The sequence below is a fragment of the Syngnathus scovelli genome, chromosome 17 (assembly GCF_024217435.2).
Source record: "Syngnathus scovelli strain Florida chromosome 17, RoL_Ssco_1.2, whole genome shotgun sequence".
Classification (NCBI taxonomy): domain Eukaryota; kingdom Metazoa; phylum Chordata; class Actinopteri; order Syngnathiformes; family Syngnathidae; genus Syngnathus; species Syngnathus scovelli.
In genome coordinates, this window is record NC_090863.1 from 6,213,506 (window position 1) to 6,227,724 (window position 14,219).

A 14,219-nucleotide genomic window follows, 5' to 3' on the forward strand; every position below is an offset into this window, starting at 1 on the left:
CAAGGCGATCAGCAATAAATAGATAAAATATTACTTATTCGTATGCACATGCCATGTGCATTTTTGGGACCAGTGACGTGTATACATACTTAGTAGTTGAATTTTTTTTCCAAAAGTTGAAATACATGTATTGTTATTGTTTGTCAATGACGTATGCATAAAGGGATTTTCTCATTGTTTTGGATCTGGTGAAACTAGCCAATGAGCGTAGAGAGTTATGCACTGACGTCATATCCAAACGACACTTAGCATGTCACTGTCGAGCGAGTCAGGATAGCTTGAAAACTATTTTAATGTTACTCGTGGAGGATAAAACACGAGCATGTCGCCGTTGTAGGTGCTCGAGAGGGTTTAGTTGAACCGTCGGCTCCGTCGTGGTTATTCGTTGTGTACAACATTCCGTAGGAGCGAGAAAATGAGCGGCGCTGATCGAGGAAGTCGCCCAGCTGGTGGACAAAGCTAGCTGGCTAACCGCTAGCAGGAGTTCTTTGTTTTTGGCTTCAACGCAGAGTTTTGGCGTTGAAAGAAAATGAGCTAAAACTGAGAAGGCTTTGCTAAAAAGTGACAGGAAACATGCCGTCTTTACAGTGAATCCTTGTTTTATGTGTGTGTGTGTAACCTAACCTAAATATAAGATCACCGTGGGCGTCGGTTGTATCATTTATTTAATTTGACATCTCCGACACAAAGACAAAAAGGGGTACAAAATGGGCAACTGCTTGAAGTCACCCACGTCGGACGACATCTCACTGCTTCATGAGACGCAGTCAGACAGGGCGAGCTTCGGGGACGGGACGGATCCAGACCTGGAGCCGCCTCCGCCCTACCAGGTGAGCGACGTAACTGAACTCGGACTTGAATCATATAAGAGCAGCAAGACAAAGGTTGCTCAAAATAACTAGTCGTGGGTCATTGTTATCCAAAACTGCATATTTAGTTCATTGAAGACTCAGGAGCAGTGCTATCGAACATGGATGACTGGAAAACATTGTCATAACATTGCCTCCATTATTGTGTAGTCAACATGCAACTTTTTTTGCAGTCACTTTCACCACGTGACTGACTTTTCAAGAATGTCAACACGTATGTGCGTCACCAAAACTTGGCTCTCACTGAGGCAAAAGTGAAAACCTGCTCTGGAAAATATTTGTGTGTGTGTGTGCTCCATCAGGAGCAGGCGCATATGCCCATGTACCACCCCACGCCCAGCCAGGCCCGTCTGGCAACGCAGCTGACAGAGGACGAGCAGATTCGCATCGCTCAGCGCATCGGACTGATCCAGCACTTGCCCAAGGGCGTGTACGACGGCGGAAAAGATGGCTCAGAGAAAAAGATCCGAGAGTAAGTATGACTTCATGCTGATGTGTTTGCTAGTTCAATAACGTTAGCGTCCACACAGGACAGAATACTCGCAGGCAAGAGACGGTTGACTTTTTTTTGGGGCGGGGGGTCTGTACAGGTGCGTGATCTGCATGCTGGATTTTGTGTATGGCGACCCGGTGCGGTTCCTGCCGTGCATGCACATCTACCACATGGACTGCATAGACGACTGGCTCATGAGGTCCTTCACCTGCCCGTCCTGCATGGAACCCGTCGACGCCGCCCTGCTCTCCACCTACGAGACTAACTGACGCCCGCCTCCTCCCTCCTTTGTCAGCTCTCCTCATGTGCGACAACAGTGAGTGGAGCTTAAAAACGACGACAAGAAAGGTTGGCTGTCGTCTTGCACTATGAGAAAGATGATTTTCAAATAAGCCCCCCACCAAACACACACACACACACGCGTCGCTAAGAACGACAAAACTGTAGCACAGATGTGTGTTTGTGTGACCACTTGAGCCGGCCTCATTGGTCACCTGACTATTAAATTATTCACCCAAAATCTTAAAATATGTTACTAGATCTCCACCCCTTAGCAGCAATTGCCTAATGTCTCAGCGCAGTCACGCTTTACTTTATATATTTATGCATTCTGATTGGCTCGTGTGTGTGCGTGCGGTGTTTATGTATGTCATTAAAATATACACGTTATGTAAAGCGGCGATATTTCATCAAATAGTCCCTATTAAGATGCCCCTCTTAAAAAAAAAAAAAAAAAAAAAAAAACATTCACGCGCACACAGACATTAAAGAGTCCACTGTGCATTTGGACTCTGTTGCTAACCAAAAGAGCAGTACCTACCAAGGTACTTAATGTCCTTCAGATGCATTTGGCAATTTTGAGTCAAAGATGATTTTCGTGTGATGTGAACACAGCAACTTCAGCAATATGGGCTGCAATATTGTTGGAATGTTACCCCCCCCCCCCCCCCCAAAAAAAACCAACAACAACATATGCCATCATGAGGTCAGCCAATGTAAAGGGCTCAGGTGGATTGCAATATGCTTGCACATGTTTCATCCAATCCACTGATTTGCACTTTAGAACAATATGTAAAATAATAATATATTAATATATGTAGACCTTATTATAACCTTGCACTATCAACACTTACTTTTTTCACCCTCATTAGTGTACGGAAAGAAGTTTGCTTTCGTCCACTTAATCAGCTGTTACAAGATGGAATATCATGAGATCATTTTTTGTTTTGGTTGCAGCAGGTTACCGTGGTGGTAGCATGATGACATTTTCTTGTTCTTAATGATTTTTTTGTTGTTGCATTCAGCATATAATGGAGACAGAGGGACGTTTCACTGCACAAACCTCTGTGCAAACCCAAATTCTGTGAGTTACAAGAATAGAGCTTGCATCACCCCCCCCCCCCCCTCGCGGTGTTTTTAAAACTAGTGTGAGCATTGTTTCCTGTAACCTTGTTTTTATTTTTAATGTTTGTGTTGGTTTGTTGGAACAAGGGCAAACCAGCCCTCGTGTGTAACGGAAAAAAATACAATAAATATGCAAAGACCTTCTTTAGTATGATTTCTTAACAATCGAAAGGAGCACATCAATTTGTGTAATTTTACTCCCTTGTTGCATTCAAGGACCTCCCGTCTGTCTCAATTGCTACACCAGCCCCCCCTCGGATTAGAAATTGATGCATTTAATCAGATTTTCTCTACCGTAACACGGAGGCACTCTTGAGATCCGGGTTGCATAATAAATCCGTCTTTAGTACACTACAAATAATTCCCATTTCTATGGTGACGAATATAATCTCCACAAGTATCCCGACAATGTCGGTTTATGGACTCCTGACTCGACGGGAAGAATATCCTACTGGCACAATGTTCTCCTCAAATAATAAAAAAAAAAAACACGTGTATCCAGAGAGCACTTTTATTTTGCGTGAGCCCCAAAATGTGGACCTTCAGGCCTTGTACATGCCGTGGAAGGTGACAGGGATGGTGCACTCCACCTCGGCCCGGGCGATCTCCGACAGGTCCTTGGCGTTGAGGATGAGGAGGTACCCTGGTCTCTGCGAGCCGGGGGCCACCACGATGGTCAGCAGCACGCCTGGACACAACGCCGGGTTGGCCTTTTATTTGGCTTTTTAAAAGTTCAACTCGCATGTAAAGTTGCTGACTTTTATGTCATATCTGAATATCTTTTTCTGCTTGTATGACGAGGTTCTTATGTGAAGAGACGCTCGGTCACCACTCCTTTCTACATCGCCTCGTTCGGGTGAGTAAAGCTTCTTTTTATACTTACAAGTTAAAACCGTTAAGGATATTGATTATATAAAAAGTGTGGCGATAGTATGACAGATTGTTTCTGATTATGAGGCTTTAGAAATCAGAAAAAAAACAAATAACCATCATACCAAAGTGGATCACTAGATATTCTTCCATCTGTCCTTGTCCCAATTCAGGTAATGAGGAGAGTTGGGCAATTATGGAAAAAAAACAATCCTGACTATTGAAATCAGGATGACTAAACTCGATTATTGTTTGATTAATTTGGGTGCACTGGAGTCTATCCCAGCTAATTTACACATTCGCATTCATAGCTGTGGAAATTTTTGAGTCGTACATGAACCTAACATTCAAGCTGAGCGTCCGTACCATCATCTTCGTCCACACCGTCAGGGGTCTGCACAAAAAGGGGCTCGGAGGGATACGAGTCCGGTTCCTGCCAAGTCCAGGTCTCCTTGGTCTTCACGTTCAACTTGCAGATCTAAGAGACAAAATCCAAAATGAAGCCAGCGTGTGCGAGCGCGTCATTTTGTCAGCGAGCCAAAGTCGCACCCTGTCTGGTATGAAGTGGTTGAGACCCAGGCCGTAGGCGTACGTGTAGTTCTTCCCTGCGTACTTTTCGTAGTTGATTTGTGGGAACTCCAACGCTGCAAGCAAAATGAATTGTTTGAATTGCGGTATTCGTCACAAGTGGGGAAATACGCTCTTTTACCCTGACGAGGTCCGGAGAAGAGCACCTCGGGCTCCAGCCAGATGGTCCCATCAGCGTGCATGACAGCCGTGGCTGTGGTGTAAGGCAAGCTCACCAAGTTCTTCCCTTGCTCCTCCTGTATCGAGTCAGTTCACACACCATGTGACGCTGCTCAGCAACAAAATTAAGTTTCTTGTGTTTCAGGGCAAGAGAAGGCCTCGGCGTGACTGACCTTGTGGACGTCCAAGGGAATGACGTATCTGCGGACTTCCGGTTGCGGCGCGATCATGGCTGCCTTCTTCACCTCTTCCCAGTTGGCCCTCAGGTTGGCCAGCCACAGGTAGTTGTAGACAAACTCGAAGCTGACGCGCACGGTAAACGGCGAGCGTGACGACGGTGTCAAAGTGAAGTCGACGTTTGTGCGACTCACCCCTTCCACGCGCACAGGTCGAACACGATGAAGCCGTCGTCCTCGTAGGTGTTGATGTGGTGGAACATGCCGATGGCCGCCCCTTTGAACTTGTGGTCGATGTACTCCCCCGGATTCTTCCTGGCGATGTGGAACAACGTCTACAACGCAAATTGCCATTATTTTTAGTCTCGAGAATTCCAAATTGTATCACTTGTATGTTTGAACGTACCCCTTGGCTCTCGTTGGACTCGAAGCAGTCCATGTAGTTGGAGCCTCGGATGCTCCAAGCGCTCAAGAACTTGAGCAGGTTGATCTTGATCGGCGTCTCCACAAATACAAAGTAGTTTTCCGACATGCCGAAGCTGTGCACGTAGGCCGGCTTGAACCTCTCGGCGCTGGGGAACTGCACCACCACCCTGGACTTCTCGATGGGGTCCGACTTGTCTGCGATTTGGACAAAAGTATTGCAAAAAAATAAAAAGCTTAAAAATAAAAATTTTAATTAAACGCAATCAGCAGTTTGGATGGATAGAAAGTATAGAACTTTGTGTATTTGGGCAGCGATTCATTCGTGTGCCACTAGAGGGGGCCAGAGCACCATACTTCATCCACGAAACTTTTATGAACGCAAACCTTTTTGCGTGGGCGGAATCCTGACAATATTGTAGGCCAACGTGGCTCCTTTGCCCATGCAGTTGCCGATGTTGTAGACGGTGCCGTCCCTCTCGATGTGGGGGTGCGCCGTCACGCCGTTGATGTTGACGTAGTTGCACATGTCCACCTGTGGGATGATAGTCGAGCGGTTCGATTTCAACAAGAGGTTTTGCTGTATTTGTTTCCTCAGCGCCACACTGCACACCTTCTTCAGTGTGTCCAGAGTGTCGGGGTCCACTTTGGTGATGTAGTTGGTTTCGGTGACGGCGTAAAAGTCTTCGCCCACCGGGTAGACGTTGACCAGGCAGTTGTCGGTCACCTCCACGCCCTTGAAGTAAGAGAAAAACCTACGCCGCAGGTTTTACACACATTCAGCGTGCAACGTTGAGGGAGAAACCACAAAAGTGTGGCCTCCATACCTGGAGAAGATGTTTTTGCAGGGATCGGGATAAGCGAACGTGCCAAATTCGGTGATCACCACACGCTTCTCCGTGATGGCCCGCACGTAGGCGTCGGTTTTGATGAATCTGCAAACATGAAGTCATGTTAATTCAATTAATCGGTCAAACTACAACTTTTGTATAATTTATTTAAGTGGATGTGACAATGTTAAGAAAATGAGACGTGTCAATCTCCTCTTATCAATCTTTTCTAGATTTGTGATGATAACCATAGAAGAAATAGTTTTGACAGTGAAAGTGAGTTTTAATCCAATGAATGATAATCTTTCCGGGCATCGTACTTGCGATAGTAGGTAACTTGTCCGTTCTTGAAGTCGAACTTGTGCATGAGCGCCTGTCCATCAAAGAGGTGATAGAAGGGCTCATCTCCTACCTCGAAAAGACCCGGACCCAAACGCAGAAGACTCCCCCTCAGAAAGGAAGGAATCCTTCCTGGTGAAAGAAAGCAAACACACAAAATAGGCGCCCAAGTGCTTTGTCATAATAATAATAATTGAAAAAAAAAAAAGTGCTAAAAGAAACCTATGACTGTTGCCGGAAGAGGCTCGGCAAGCTCCTCGCATGTCTCGAAGATCTTCTTGTAGCTGCCGGCCGGGTGTTCAAATCTGGTCGGTTTAAGTTAAATTGATTCATTTCAATTATTTGCAGGAAACAACAAGCAAAAAAAAAAAAAAAAAAGAATCTACTCCAATTTGAACTGACCTGCTGACCATGACTCGCCTCTGTGCTGGTGAAACAAATCAAAGCAAATTGTTGAAGTATAACTTTGCGCTCCCTGGCCTGACTGGAGCTATTTATCCATCAAGTGCCCCCTCGTAAGCTGTGTTTTCAATCGTTTTTTTTTTCCACTCCTACCCTGCTTTGTTTGTGGCCAATCACGTTAAAGCGTGAACAAGAATCCTATTGTGTCGTGAAATATCCCGTGCTAGATGTCTCAATTGCAGGCCCCGCGTGAAGCCGGATTTGTGACCAAAAAACATTCATAATTAGGAATATTTCGCAATGGAGGCTTTTTTTTTTTTTTCTTGCCCAAAGGTTGACCTTTACATTTAATGTCTGCTCAGTCATGCAAAGTATGCTATACTCCCCCTTGCCACAATCAAGGCAAGCTACCATATTAGGTACACTTTTTTTTCTTGAATATTCGACTATCTTATCTCAAATGTATTGGACTCCCAAGGTTTCCATAATTTTTGCATAAAATTACAACTTATTTGTTTTTCCACTCTCAAGTCCCACAGAAACCCCTGGAGCTCAAGCCTGAAAGTAAAAATTTCAACTGGGCCTGATGTTCTTAGATGTAAAATGTTTTACTGTATTTTTCCTCTGTGCAGTTCTAATCCAGGTGTATGGGGGATTACGTTAAACAAACACTCCATTGTTTATACCGATGGGGGGGGGGGGTCATGAGTGACGAGGCATTGAGCTACACTACTTTTTTGAGGCCTTTTATGACAAATTAAAATATTCATTCCACACTCTTGAAATTTAAGCAGAAGTTTACAATTTAAGAATACAATAATCTGAATGAAACGGGTGCATTTATTTGGATGACGCACTTCATTTCAATTGAAAACAATATGTAACTTTTCCTCCATGTCCCCTTAAGGGTACTATAGATTACAATTAATATGTATGATTGAGGGGAATCGTTTTTACATTGATTTATTTGTTAACGGTTGATGCACTGAGTACATGGGCATGGACGAAGCCAATGTGACGCGCAAGCAGTACTGGCGACCTCTGCTGGAACTTATTTGTAGGTGACGTTCACGGAACATTAACATTCGTGTCGAGAATTGCATTATTTATTTAAGCCTTTGATGAAAAACTGTTTTAAATCACGTAAGAATTATGAACAGACTTTCAATTCCTTTGTATGCTTAGTTTTATGTGTAGGTTTAGATGCTTCAAAGAAGTCGTAAATCGATTTAACCTGACGTAAAACCCATGTGTCGCTGTAACATTTCAAATAAGTAATTGACCTTTTTTTTTTTCTTTTTAGATTTTGCCCGTGTATTACACGATGAGCTGTCAAAGATAATAAAAACAGAGTTGGTACTGAAACGAGATGTATCGAATTATAACGACTTTCCATCGAAGACAGTACGACATGCGTTTGCATGTGAAAATCGTCCTCCATTTTCGAGTTGATCACACGCGTATTGGTGGCGCATTCAGGAACCCCGAAATTCAAGGAAATTGTCACGTCCCATCATAGTTGTCGAAAAAATACTGGTATTTTATAAAGTGGGTTTTTTTTTCGATTACAGTATTTTGAAACAGTAAGGTCGTGAAATTTGTATATGAAATACACACACGTAAAAGCTTTTTCGTATCAACGTGGACAGTAAAGACGTCGTGGTTATCTAATCGGGCACATATAAATACGCAACCTGACGTTAGTCACTTATATATGGACGTTCTCGGTTTCAGAGTCCTTTGTGAAAAAACTTTCCACCATAGTCGAACACAGCAGTCCAGTAGGGGGTGTTCCAAATTGTGTTTCCGTTTGGTAATTTCTCATTTCCGATTTCCCACCCGAACTGGAACGCATCATATAATCCCCCAACATGGCCGCGAAATGGTGGTAGTCTGTTGTTTTACCAGTTAGCACCCAACCGGCGAAAATCTATTTAGATCGCTATTTGAGTCAACTTACGGTCACTTTAAGAGTGACTAAATCCAAATATTTGACGGTAGTGTTACTTATTAAGTGGTAAAGATGAGTTACACTACCAAGGTAGTCCAGGTGACGAACGTGTCGCCGAGCACAACGTCGGAGCAGATGAGAACTCTTTTTGGCTTCCTGGGAACCATCGAAGAGCTCAAGTTATTTCCACCAGAGTGAGTGAAAAAAACGACAGATTGATTGCTTAATTTTATTGGGGATTTCCTTTTGTAGTTATTTGCTTATTTTACTGTGATGGTTATATCGAATCGCGGCACAAAGGCCTAGCCCGCTAACACGACATGTGAAGCCTGGCTAGCTAACGCCGCCAAATGTTGCGTTCAAAAACCCATTGTTTTTATCGTTTTTAGGCCATTAGAATTCCAGAGATTACTGTGTAGTAGTTATCAGAATATTTTGGCTTTAATCTTTGGCTGTGAAACTAACCTGCAAACAAATTTGTGTCTATAAAGTGCATCTCAAGGTCGGAGTGAAGCATACATGCATTGTGTGAATTAAACTTTCGTTTTTTTAACCTCATGTCCAAAAAGTGAGTGCACGTCAAGTGCTTTTTTTAGCGATTCCGTCGGAAACAAGGCGAACTCAACTTTGAAGTCTTTGATTTCAAAGCGCTGCAGACGCAATGGCTGAACTCCCATTTGCTTGAATTGACTCTTTTCCCTCTCTTCAACAGTGATTCCCCTATGCCAGTGACGTCACGTGTGTGTTTTGTGAAGTTCCAGGAGCCCGAGTCTGTTGGCGTGTCCCAACATCTAACCAACACTGTTTTTGTCGACCGAGCACTGATCGTGGTCCCGTTTGCCGAAGGTTTGTGTCCTGGCGAAAACCCGCGAAATAATCAAAAATCGACTCATTTGGTAATCACGAGTGTGTTTTTGACATTTTGGTGTACTGTACCAATGTAGTTCTCTTTAGCAGTATACCAAAATTTGAATGGGAACTGGGCTGACTAATTTCAAACTGTGGGTTTTTGAATTCAATCATATGCATTTAAGTTCTCCCCTCATACCGGACTATCCTCTGTTAAACTTCTCTCTGTCATTTGTGTGTGCCTGTGTGTGTGTGCGAGTGTGTGTGTGGATTTGTAGTGAAGAAGTCAAAAGCAGCCCCCTGGTTGATGGCTGAAAGTGGTCCTCTGCCCGCCAACAGGGGACTGTAAACATTTGCAAAAGGCCAGGATGCATTCAAGCCCCACCCCTCTTATTTTGTCCTCTGTTGTCTCTCCTTCTCTCTCTCCACTTTCTCGTCTTAAATTAACCCCCATCTCTCCTAGGTGCTTTAGAGTGAAGCACCAATTAATATACAAGGTTACCGAATTGCTTCATTTGTACTCGTTTTCTCAAAATGTACAGCTTAATTCTAGTTTAACTTTCTTTTTGCAAGGCTTTTTTTTTTTTTTCTTGTTATGATGGCCCGAAGATGACCATAACGTAAGACAAAAAGTCCTCCCGTGGCGTATCAAAGTGTAGACATTAGTACATGTATTGGACGCTTCCAAAATAATTCTGAATGTGTGAGTGCCAAAAAAAACACCCTCCATAATTAGTTTTAAATATAGATGCTTCCGCTGTACACTTGCTATGCAGAACAGGTTTAATGTGAGCATCCGTAGTTGTTGCGTAAGAGTCTGCATCAGAGGCGGCCGTCGACATGACTCACTGGATGTTGCTACACTGTGTGACATTTAACAGTGGTCTTCTTTTTGTTGTTGTGTTTTACAGTTGTTTTTCCCTGGCTCAGCCAGTCCCGCAGGCTGAAACGCTCCTGCAGAAAATACCACCCGACTTAATTTGTCTCCTGCGGCCATTTTCTCTCCCCCCCTCTTTCTCTCGCTCTCTCTCTCTCTCCCCCTCTCTCCAGTGTGCTCGTTTTGTTTACATGTTGTCGTGTGTGCGTCCACAAGATCTGTTAAGGGTTTTAGAGCAATAAGGCGGTGGTGGGCGGGGGAATCGTGCATTTCAAGTCAAAAGTAAGAGTTGCAGGCCAGAGAATCATGGCCGAAGCCTTAGTTGTAAAGATGGCCTCGCGATGTGCCACGTTTGTCGTGCTTTTTCGAAGACCAGCATGCAGATTTTTAGATGATGTAACATTTCAGGGTTATGGACAGAGGGGCCTTGGGATTCAACTGAGACCTAACTTACAAGTTTCCTCCAATATAATTGGTTGGTTCTTTTTCTGTGTTTTGTGGTGGCGGGGAACTCGACGCACTTCACAACAAGCATCGATTTGGCGGGAAGTGGATTTACTGTCAAGCTAAATATGCAACACGTGTATTACTTTAAGGCCTTTGCTGTAAATCAAAACGGTTAATGCTAAGCAAACCATGCAAAATGGGAAAGGCTAACCAATTGGTGTTTCAGTGTTGCATAACATTTAAGCAACACGAGTAGATTGGTGGCACTCACAGGCCTATATTCTTTATCCTCTGTGAAGACCGCACTGAGAACCTGTGACTGTCTCCAAACTTGCTTAACGCTCAGAACAATCTAAATTTTTAACTTAGTGGCACACTGAGACCCCCTTGTGTTAGCTTTAGGGAGTGCACTGGTTCTTGTTAATATTACATCGTTTGTTTTATTATTGTTTTATTTTGAAATGGTATAGGTTCCTCATCACACGGGTGTGTGTGTGTGTTTGTTCAATTGTTGTGCTGCTTAATGCAAGACCATCAAAAAAAAAGTTTTAAAAAAATGACTATTTTTCCCTTGAGTAGTTGATTGTTAAAAAAAAAAAATGCAAAGACAGGTAAGCAAACTAGAATGTTACAGCAGGTTGAAGCTGTCATGTGATATTTCACTGTGATTTTTTTTTTCATTTATTTATTTATGGAGACATTGTGTCAAGACTTCTTGCCAACCGCCCTAAAATTCTCTCTGTTGTTTGTATCTCCGATTTTTTTCTCTGTGTGTGCTTTTTAGTAGCGAAGGCGCCGTGAGTGAGTCGCTTGTTTGAGTAAACCGTCTAAATGAAAACTCACTGCCCATTGGAGAAGAGCTGGGCTTGCTCACGTTTGGTTCATGACTTAGCAAACACGTTCAGGTGATACATTCTTGGCAGTGTTCATTGGACTTAGTGTGATTGTATTGCCAGCATTAGTTTGTGTCACTGCAATCATTGTATTCAAGTCTGCACAGCCTTGGAAGGTAAAAAGCTCTCAGTGTGAAGCCACTTTTCTTGGACATGCTTGAGGCGCGCGTAGACGCCGCTTCCCGTCCTGACACCGCCCTGTGTTCTCTTCAGGATCCATCCCGGACGAGGCCAAAGCGTTGTCGCTGCTGGCGCCGGCCAATGCCGTGGCGGGGATCCTGCCCGGAGGAGGACTTCTCCCCACGCCCAACCCCATGCCCAACCCCACTGTAAGATGCCAAATTTTCTCTTTTGCTGCAACCCCTTGCACTCAACGTTGTCTTCTCTGCTCAGATGGGAGGAAACCCGTTTGCCGGTCTAAACATGGATGCCATGGCTGCGTTCGGATTTCCGGGACCCAACATGAATCCTCAGGTGGGTTCAACATCCATTTTTGCCTTAGTAGCTTCATGATATAATTTTCACACATTGACAGAATTCTTTATCATTTTCAATTTTGAGTCTTTGACGTTTTCTTCAAGCAAATGAAAGATGATGTTTTGGCATTACTGGAAGATCAGGCTCGCTCTTACTGCTCACTACTGTGGTTTGCGCGCACTCAATCCTAATCTTTCGCATGTCGTAATTTATTGGCAGACTGCTGACCAGCTGCTGAAGCTCATGGCGGATCCTCAGTAAGTGCACAGAAAAGTATCAAGAGTGTGATGTCTCGTGTTTTCCCGCCCGAACTAACGCGCGTTGTGGCTTAGACTCAACCCACTGGCCGCTGGCTTCAACCTGAGCGCCGGCCTCAAAGCAGATGCCGCCAACAAGGAAATGGAGGAAGCCATGAAGAGGGTGCGAGAGGCGCAGTCGCTCATTTCTGCCGCCATAGAACCCGGAAGTGAGTCGACCATTGTTTTTTGTCTTCACTGAGTGAAATCGCTGGGCATTTTCTCACATTGATCTGGTGTCGCCTCCGCAAGATGAGAGCCGGAAGAAGCGTTCTCGGTCCAGGTCCAGGAGGAGGCGCTCCCGATCCAGGTCCAGGCGCAGGTGCGTCGTGTGAAACACAGGAAATGGAAGGCTTTTTAATTTTTTTTAATGTTGATCAGATTGTTAATGCTGCAAATGTTGCAGGCGAAGCGGCAGCAGGTCTAGACGACGCTCGGTCTCTAGAAGCAGGCGACGCTCCAAAAGCCCTCGTAGGAGGCGTAGCCGCTCCAGAGAAAGAGGCAGGCGCTCCAGGACACGATCCAGGTAGAAGAATTCAAGTTTTGTTTCATCAGACCACAGAATTTTCCTTCTGAAGTTGTTTGAAGTTAAAGTTGATTTGCATTTTAGCAGACTGTGTCGCTCCACATTGTTGTACGTTTATACCTGTAAGTGCGCTAACACATCACGTTCCCAGCAGAGATCGTAAGAAGGAAGAAGCAGCAAGGAGGAGGTCCAAGACGCCGCCCAAGAGTTACAGCACCACTCGGAGGTCACGCAGCGTGAGCCGGTGAGTGGCGGGACGTTGGCTAACCCTTTGAATGGAAGAGCCATGCTTACAACTGTTTGTCTTTGCTCTTCTCCCGGCGAAGGAGACGCAGACGCAGTCGCAGCGCCAGTCGCTCCCCTAAAAAGTCGCCCAAGAGGAGGAGCTCCAGATCCCCGTCTCCTCGCAGGTTAGCAAAAGGGGGCGGGATAAACATCCGCACTTTTGTTTGAAGGATGGAAAACGAGTGGCCTTTTTGTGTACCGCAGACACAAGAAGGAAAAGAAGCGTGACAAGGAGCGAGAGCGCCGCAGCGAAAAAGACCGAGGCCGAGAAGAGAGGGAAAGATCCACCAGTAAGAAGAAGAAGAGCAGGGACAAGGACAAGGACAGAGAGAAGGATAGGGACAGGGAAAGGAAGTCTGACGTAGGAGAAAAGGGAGACACCAAGGTAAAAGCAAAGAACAAACAGCATAAAAAAAATAATAAGCCCTAAAACACGATTCAATCCCATGTGTGATTTCAGATCACGAGGGATTACGACGAAGAGGAGCAAGGCTACGACAGCGAGAAGGAGCGTCAGGAGAGGAAGGCGTCCGACTACTCAGACTCAGACTACCAGCCTCAGTTCGTCGACGGCAATGGCGACTCGAGACAAGCCAACGGTGACGACGACGATGACGATAACGACAATGCCGAGGCTCACGAGGATGACATGGACGTGAGTGACTAAGTGTGCCGTCTCCTGCTCCGTCCCACTCGGTCATCCGAATGTGAATTGTGATTCAAAGAAGTAGAAAAGATTTTCCCCGTCGTTATTTGCTTCCCATTCCACCCGTCACACTAGCGCATCGATGCTTGTCACATTTAAACTGGAAGTCCAAGTTGGAAGTGGTTGCTTTTCTTCTCACGTAACGCTACACTTAACGCATTCATTTTGGTAGGCTCTCCCTTGTCCATGTTAGCGTCTCGTTATTTGGAAATGTTTCTTTTATTAAGGATTTCTTTTATATAAATAAAAAAACCGTTTGGTAAATGGTGCTGTGTAGTATGTTTTCTTTGGAATGGCGCCCTCTGTTGGCCTATGACCTCATGTACAATAAGACCCACAGCTCGGACCATGGATGACAT

At 44.7% G+C, this 14,219-nt stretch overlaps 3 protein-coding genes across 5 annotated transcripts; 2 read left to right on the forward strand and 1 right to left on the reverse strand.

The window, feature by feature from the left end:
* Window positions 1-214: 214 nt before the first annotated feature.
* On the forward strand, window positions 215-2,307 carry LOC125985306 (RING finger protein 11-like). The gene is made up of 3 exons (XM_049748016.2): window positions 215-830; window positions 1,172-1,341; window positions 1,460-2,307. Exons 1-3 carry the CDS (start codon window positions 708-710, stop codon window positions 1,629-1,631), a joined length of 465 nt encoding a protein of 154 aa, XP_049603973.1. The 5' UTR covers window positions 215-707; the 3' UTR covers window positions 1,632-2,307.
* A 489-nt stretch (window positions 2,308-2,796) lies between these two features.
* Window positions 2,797-8,025, reverse strand: rpe65a (retinoid isomerohydrolase RPE65 a). The gene is made up of 13 exons (XM_049747995.2): window positions 6,554-8,025; window positions 6,374-6,456; window positions 6,133-6,283; window positions 5,810-5,917; window positions 5,596-5,737; window positions 5,370-5,517; window positions 4,966-5,180; window positions 4,755-4,894; window positions 4,557-4,686; window positions 4,346-4,460; window positions 4,186-4,280; window positions 4,003-4,114; window positions 2,797-3,454 (listed from the first exon to the last, which is right to left on the reverse strand). Exons 1-13 carry the CDS (start codon window positions 6,562-6,564, stop codon window positions 3,309-3,311), a joined length of 1,596 nt encoding a protein of 531 aa, XP_049603952.1. The 5' UTR covers window positions 6,565-8,025; the 3' UTR covers window positions 2,797-3,308.
* A 371-nt stretch (window positions 8,026-8,396) lies between these two features.
* Window positions 8,397-14,124, forward strand: LOC125985299 (serine/arginine-rich splicing factor 11). 3 transcript variants are annotated; one of them, XM_049747998.2, is made up of 12 exons: window positions 8,397-8,698; window positions 9,217-9,350; window positions 11,784-11,899; window positions 11,964-12,044; window positions 12,267-12,304; window positions 12,380-12,513; window positions 12,596-12,665; window positions 12,750-12,869; window positions 13,021-13,113; window positions 13,196-13,279; window positions 13,359-13,539; window positions 13,615-14,124. In XM_049747998.2, the coding sequence occupies exons 1-12, from the start codon at window positions 8,577-8,579 to the stop codon at window positions 13,819-13,821; spliced, it is 1,380 nt and encodes a 459-aa protein (XP_049603955.1). In that variant the 5' UTR covers window positions 8,397-8,576; the 3' UTR covers window positions 13,822-14,124. The 3 variants fall into 3 exon arrangements, with proteins under 3 accessions (XP_049603955.1, XP_049603956.1, XP_049603957.1); XM_049747999.2 differs by having other exon boundaries at window positions 13,024-13,113; XM_049748000.2 differs by lacking the exons at window positions 8,397-8,698; window positions 9,217-9,350 and adding an exon at window positions 9,445-11,582.
* The last annotated feature ends 95 nt before the right edge of the window (window positions 14,125-14,219 follow it).